Source organism: Macrobrachium nipponense, chromosome 1 (assembly GCF_015104395.2).
Source record: "Macrobrachium nipponense isolate FS-2020 chromosome 1, ASM1510439v2, whole genome shotgun sequence".
Classification (NCBI taxonomy): Eukaryota; Metazoa; Arthropoda; class Malacostraca; order Decapoda; family Palaemonidae; genus Macrobrachium; species Macrobrachium nipponense.
The window spans coordinates 30161354-30168853 of record NC_087200.1 but is presented as its reverse complement, the minus strand read 5'-3'; the positions used below and the strand labels follow the sequence as shown (position 1 = coordinate 30168853).

General features: G+C 35.5%; 1 protein-coding gene across 1 annotated transcript in view; it reads left to right on the top strand.

The window, feature by feature from the left end:
- LOC135220111 (uncharacterized) overlaps positions 1-7500 on the top strand; it is a 34886-nt gene that overhangs the window by 7255 nt on the left and 20131 nt on the right. The window contains exon 2 of the mRNA XM_064257424.1: positions 301-437. Coding sequence (XP_064113494.1) covers positions 301-437 — 137 coding nt within the window. The remainder of the gene's footprint in view (positions 1-300; positions 438-7500) is intronic.

Genomic DNA, 7500 nt, shown 5'->3' with positions numbered 1-7500 from the left:
CTCACTCACCTAATCACACAAGATCAATGAATTTACCTTACTATATGGATTCAAAATTAATTATAGAATGTGGGTTTTAGAATCTTGGCTGATAAACATTGCTGCATAACTTAAGTTGAACTCATAAACATCTAATCAACTATGAAACTGGTTTTCAACAAATTTGCTTCAGACAATTATTGAAATGTACTTCTGAACCTGAGCAGTTTGCTGTATTAAAAGAATAGCACATAATGCCTATCGTATTTAAGGACCTGCCTGCACGTACCTAAAGAACTGTTCGAGTTCCCTTTCTTGCAGGAGCTGCGCCTAAACAATGGGACACAGAATACGACAGGGGGATGTCTTACTACCCAGCTGTTCACCGCGTGATAGACCAACAACCCAGGGTCTTCACAACGTCTCACGGGCAAAACGGTGAACTTCAGGGGGCCCCTGTGAGTATTTTTTAATCTTTTCATATTTTATTAGTGTTTTTTTTTCTGGACAGACCATCTTGAAATTCTGGGAAATGGAAAACAGTCCATTTCCAAAGCATGAAGAGAAATGTCACAATAAATCTGAGCCACTGAAGATATGAGAAGTGCGATTCATATCAGTGCAAACAACTAACTGTGAAGAAAATTCCAGGACCAAAATCTCTGGAGAAAAAGTATCAAACAAAACTCTGGCGATAGGGAATAGATGTGGAGGAGGTGCGAGGAAATTGGTTAGGCCTAATTTTCTGCTGAGAACATAAACTGTAATGCTCGACGGAGCTTTCCCCGCAGGTGGTTAGTGCCGTCAATGCGCCATGTGGTGCAATGTAGGCATTACTTAAGGTTCTTTGCAGCGCCCCTTCGGCCTCCTAGTCCTAGCTGCAACTACTTTCATTCTTTTTACTGTACCTCCTTTCAGATTGTCATTCTTTCCACTTACTTTCCAACCTTTCATAATAATTGATTCACAGTGCAACTGCAAGGCTTTCCTCCTGTTACACCTTTTAAACATTTTCACTGTCAACTTCCGTTGCAGCGCTGAATGGCCTTAGTTGCCCCCCCCCCCCCCCCCCAAACACACATAAATGGTGACTTGGCATTATGCCTAAAACCGATATATCTACCAATCAATCAACCGACGAAGCCTTAGTAGTAGTCAGACAGCAGTGCCAGAAATGTTCGTAGGTTTTAGCACCAAGTTTTGGCTCGCACGAAAGTTCGAATGCAAAAGTAAATATATATCCGATACAGCTCTGTCATGAACTCTATTTGCTTACTGGCTCAATATCTGACGTTTAGCAAAAGCTGTACTTAAGTGACAAATCATGCAGTCTTTCTCAGAAACTTTTTTTTAGATTTATTTTTAGCGATCTGTGTTGCTCCACATAAGAATTATACTCGCGTGATAAATCAAGGCCTTCTTCTCTTGCAAATGTACAAATATTCAGAGAAAAAGTTATGTCATTTTTTTTTAAATGCCATGAGCACAGAAATATATCTATTAGGATTTAAATGCATAACTGTTTAGTCATATTTATGACTTAAGTTCTTGTGTTAATCTATTTTATATCATTATTTTTCTGCGGGATCTTAGTAATCATAAAAACTCGCAGAATTTCGAAGATTTAACGTCTTTTTTTATCTTTTATGAACAATGAGTAACATACGATTATTCTCAAAAGATATAGTTTTAAGTGAAATCTATTAAATTTTCCATATAATTAAAGTTGTTTTGCTGTAAAATATTATTGTTATTATTATTATTATTATCATTATTATTGTTATTACTATTATTTAAACGGAATACAGACGCACCAGAAAAAACAATAACTACAGAATCTTAAAAAAAAAACCTGACCTCGAACTTACTCGAAGGCACGTACTATAATCTAAGGTCAAACAGAACATAGTTTCACCAACGAAAATTAAAATAAATAAGCTGTATTTCATGAGGAATAATTGCTCTGTACTGTTTAACATGCGTATTATCTATTTTTTTTACATTTTCATTCTAATAAATAAATCATAAATACCTCAACCTAAAATTCCTGTATTGTTAACTCATCGCAAAAGACCTTTTTCAGACCTTTTTAGACTTTCCCGTTGACCTTTCCTACCACCCTTACAAGAATAACAACAACGACAACAACAAAGCACTTTGTAGGCTTACTCCCCGAGTAATCGACAATAGAGAAAGAGACCTTACTAAACAGAGCTCAGTGATAAAAACAAAAACATAAAGATTTCCGCGCCGAGGAAGATATTTATCTGTTTAATATCGAGATGGGATAGTCGTGTCTTGAGGCAATATACATGGCCTAAGCCCTAAGGGGTATGGAAGGGAGTAAGGGGGTAGGGGGTGTCGGGGGGTGGGGGGCTGGTGAGGACGTGAAGTGGCCCAGGGAGATAGCATCAGTAAAGGGAGGGGGAGTGGACGATCAGAAGGGGGTTGAAAAAGTCGTTGGTAAACAACAGAGAAAACAACACCATGATGATTATTAGTATAATAGTAATAATAAGCCGTTAAGGTATCAGTATAGTAACAGCCACGTAAATGACCACAAAAGCAGCAACAATGATAACAACAAACCACGCCGATGATGATAATGATAAAATAACAAACCTGATGTCATCAAGATTGTAACAACTGCGAAAATTGTAAAGACAAAACAGTGATAATGATAAGTCCGACATATTATTAACCGTCAAATCGAAGAGAGAAGAGAGAGATAGAGAGAGAGAGAGAGAAAAGACAGACAGACAGACAGAAAGAGAGAGAGAGAGAGAAAAGACAGACAGACAGACAGAAAGAGAGAGAGAGAGAGAGAGAGAGAGAGAGAGAGACACTAAATGAAATATAACTGCAATAATCCCCGACTTGATAATAATTGGAAACGCCATTTTTAACGGTATTGTTAGTAACAATATTGATTAAAAATTCACGTATAAACAATCCGATATTATCCACTTGCCAGTCAACGGGGGAAAAAAAAAATACGAGTATTGCTATATAGTGATGACCAACATAGCCAAATCGCGCAAGGGGTCCACAGTAACCCACCCCCTCCCCGCGGCTCCCTTACCCACTCCACCCCTTGCTTTCTGTTGCTTAGCGACCTTCGGTGTGTTTTGGGCCTCGTTAAGGGATGGTCCTCGGTTCAATACTCAACCTCGTTAGAGAAGTTGGAGAGAAATAAATTAATTTCAACGAGTGTCGGTAGAGGAGGTTAGGACGGTCGGGATGAAAGAGATTTATACTGCTCGGTGACTAAAGGATAGGCTTTAAACTGCTTTGGAAAAATATCAGTAATTTTAATATTTTCGCTTGCCCGGGGAGTAAGCCAACAAACTACTTTGTTGTTGTTGTTGTTGTTGTTTATTCTTGTTGGGGTGGTAGGAAAGGTATATGGAAAGGTCTAAAAAGATCTAAAAAAGGTGTTTTGCGTTGATTTAACAATACAGGAAATTAGGATAGGATATTTATGATTTATTTATTAGAATAAATGTAAAAAATAGATGATGTGTAATTATTTAAAATCAAATATAGCGTATTTATTTTCATTTTCCTTGGTGAAAGATCGCTCTATTTCGCTGCAGATTTTAGCAAGCGCCCCAAGTAAGCTGGAGGTTGGATCACGCCTTGTTATATCTAGCACGTATATAATATACTTACGCCATCATGTTAAGAGAACTTTCCTTGCTATAAGTACAGAGAAAATAATTAAAATCTCAAGAAAGAAAGCGATAAAAGAGAAAATTATAAGGCTCAAGAATGAACAATGTCATCTGGCTCCTAATGACGATTCATGGATCCTCCGTTAAGGGGACATAATTATTCTAATAGATTCATAATTACCTACTTAAGTAGGTATTTAGGCGGTTTATAATATCCAGCTTACTCAATGTTATGCGAAGTTGGTTATCTGCTAACCTCCTACTGAAAAATTGAATGCACTGGAAAATTGAAACTAAAATGCATTATTGTCACTACAAATAGAGTACTATTATTATTATTATTATTATTATTATTATTATTATTATTATTATTATTATTATTATTATTATTATTATTATTCAGAAGATGAACCCTATATTCATAAGGAACAAGCCCTCATGGGTTACACTTGAAATTCAAGGTTCCAAAAAATATGATGTCCATTCGAAAGAAGTAACAGAAGTTAATGCAAAATACAGAAAGAAGAGATCTGTTATTAGCAAAACAGATAAATCAACAAATTAATATATAAATAAAAATGTAAATTAATTATTAAAATACAAGGGTAGTAATGCATGGATTCGAAGATCGTAAATACTTGAGGGATAACAAATTGTCGTTAAAGATGCAAAATAATTTCATTTTAACAACTGGTTCCATCAATTCTAAGAGTACTGAGTTGTTCCCCTAGTTGTTTTAGTTAAAGCTAAATAACTTACTATCTCAGTGCCATTGATTGGAAAAATAAATCTAAGTAGGGGAATAAAATAAATTTAAAAAAAAAAGCCCGAGAGAGAAAAAAAAGTAATACGTCGTTCTGATATTTCGTGTCTTTGTTAATATTCACTTCACATGACCAAATACCAGTCTATGATAGATTGACACGTGACAGGTGAAGGTTAATTACCACGAGTAGTAGTGTTTAATGATGTTGTATATAAAGCAATCACGCCTTCAGCAAGGCCACTGAGAATTAAGAACTGTGATCTTGATTCACTGGTTTCGTTAAATTACTCGGAATGATTAACGGTTAACATATAACAGGGAGGTCTGTTCAGTCTTTCCGTTTTGAGTGTCTTTCTTTATCTCCAATAGCTTCTGAATAGGCCTTGCCTTCTTGCTTTCTTTCCGTTTTTATTTTATTTCATTATATCCAATAGCTTTTTAATAGGCCTTCCGTTGTCACTAGGTCGGGTAACAGGGTATTGTATTTTTCACACTAAAACTTTGATTCGGAGAATCTAAATGGAATCCATTGCTAGATCAATCCCTCCAGTTCAGTGACCGTGACGAGAAATCAATAGCAATTTGAAGCATATTGTTTGTATAAATTTCCCTCCCAATATTCCAACGATTTCATTGAAAACACTACTTCCTGTACTTATAACTTATTGCACGTTATCTTAAAGGGAAAGGCCAAGGAGACGATGCGTTACATATTTTTAAAGATATCTATCACTGGGCTAGAGTTTGAGAATCTTAAATATATAGATAAAGACCACGTCTCATCGGTGAGAAGTTGCCAGACATTTCCAGACAAAATTGTAAATTTATTTTGTAACTTAAAAAGGATCATACATATTAGTTATGGATTATCTATGTTTGAATTAACATCACGCAGGATATTTTCGATTTGTTGCGAATGTTGTTAACGTGAATATTCGATCATAGCAAAACGAACTGCTGATATTACTGACATTTTGACTAAAAATCATGAACAAAATGTTTCTTGACACTATAAAGAGGAAATCTCATATAGGCAAATTATATTTGAAAAAGGCATATATGACTTACGATCGAGGACACTATCAGGTATCCATATACGTATTTAGTCAATATATGTGTGGAAACATATTAAGTACTTGAAATGATCTTGGCTTTTTAACTTAACATAAAGAGACTGTAGTGCAACGTTTCACTCTCTATCAAAGCATTTCTGGATGTGAATGTTCGCTAAGTAGAATTTCATGCTGATGAATATAAAGGCCTTCAGAAAGGTGCACCTTTTCAGTTATTGGCTGAAAAAATAATTTGGTTGTAAGATCTCTCTCTCTCTCTCTCTCTCTCTCTCTCTCTCTCTCTGTAAAAAAATATAGAAGAGGGTTTGTCCTTTCTTTATTATTTCAACTTGCTATGATTTCATAATCACCAAAACTTTAAAAGCTATTCTGAACTCTGGATATTCTAAGATAATTCAGCCCATAAAAAGCATTCCTGTCAAGGTCTAATCAAAGTAAATAATTCCCTTGGCCTTCAATTAATTCCTTCGTTTGATTTCGAGAAAATTCTATGGAATTGTCTTTAATTAGGCTACGATTGTCAGATTAGTGGAATATATTTTTAACTGCATAATTTCAGTTTATAGCTTAGTATTCTTGACGGAAATTGTTATACAGTGGACAATAACTTTATTCTTATCAGAGTAGCATTATATAAAAATGAATGAGTTATAACTTATATATTAAAGTTATAGAGTTTTCGGAATCATGTACACCTCTCGTCATTCTGGTTGAGAGTTTGATAAGGAAAGATGTACATGTTAACAAAACTATTCACAGTTGATCGATTTTAATATATTACATCGACACATCTGTAGAGTCTTTTTTCAATATTTTTCTAACTCATACGATTATGAGATTTCAGATGTTGTTATCATAACAGTATTGTCATTATTATTCTAATTGGACGGCCTTGATATCGTTAAACCCTAGCGTGCTGTCAAAATTAAGACCGACTAGTTTAAAAGAGAGAGAGAGAGAGAGAGAGAGAGAGAGAGAGAGAGAGGAGAGGACGAAATAAAACTGTAACGTACTTCAAACTGCACGCATACAAACGACCAAGAAATTATCACGCATTCGAAAAGTCGGCCAAATGTCAAATGTGTACCCAAGGTTAAATAAAACGGAACATTTCGTTTTTGCAACGTACAACGTCTGACGCTAGCACGCAGATCATTTCTCATTCAGTAACCAGTCCTTTTTATTTCCTATTTTTTTTTCTTTTTTTAGCAAAAGTGAACTTGAAAGCAACACTGGCAAAAGTATCGTTGCGAAGTGATTTCTGCTTGGCGTTAGATGAGTTGGTACCAGAAAAGTTTGTTTGACTTTGCAATTTATGACTTTACCCAAAATTCGCTATTGCCATGGTTGAGTTTTCTATATTTAGTCGATTCAACAGTGCTTTTATAGCTAATTTAATTTTGGGTTAAATACCACCATTGGTAGGCTATTTAAGGATAATGAAGATAATCATTATTAGTGAAGAAATTAGTTTATGTAAATTTTTACCTTTTGGTATCCTTACTACGGCCACTGCTATAACTACATATTTGCAAATGCTACTATGATCAATATTTCCTTTCTTTAACTTTAAATTGTATTCCTGTATACATCTGTCGATTTCTGGTTTTTATCAGCAAAAGGTATGAAGCTGTGTGTCCAACGGTATAACTGCATTCTGGAATTTTCAAATGGTCGGCTAACCTTGGACTCACAGACCAGTCCGTGGCTTCGTGACGGGCTGCTTCTAGGAGTAAGAGCCCGTGCTGGTATAAGGCCACCTTAATCTAGAACAGTTCTAGGTCATGAATATGCTGACTTCGGGCTTACACAAGACGTTTAGGCGCTGTCTCATTCGTCCTCATACAGTTTAAACTGAAATCGGGAATTACTGTTATCAGTGTACCTATATATATATAGTCAGATATTAATCATAATAGACAGCAGTGGCGAGAGAGGCTCGGCCGTGCTGGAGAACTGCAAGTCTAAACATAATGTTTACTAATAAGCCACAAACAATTGCTCATAA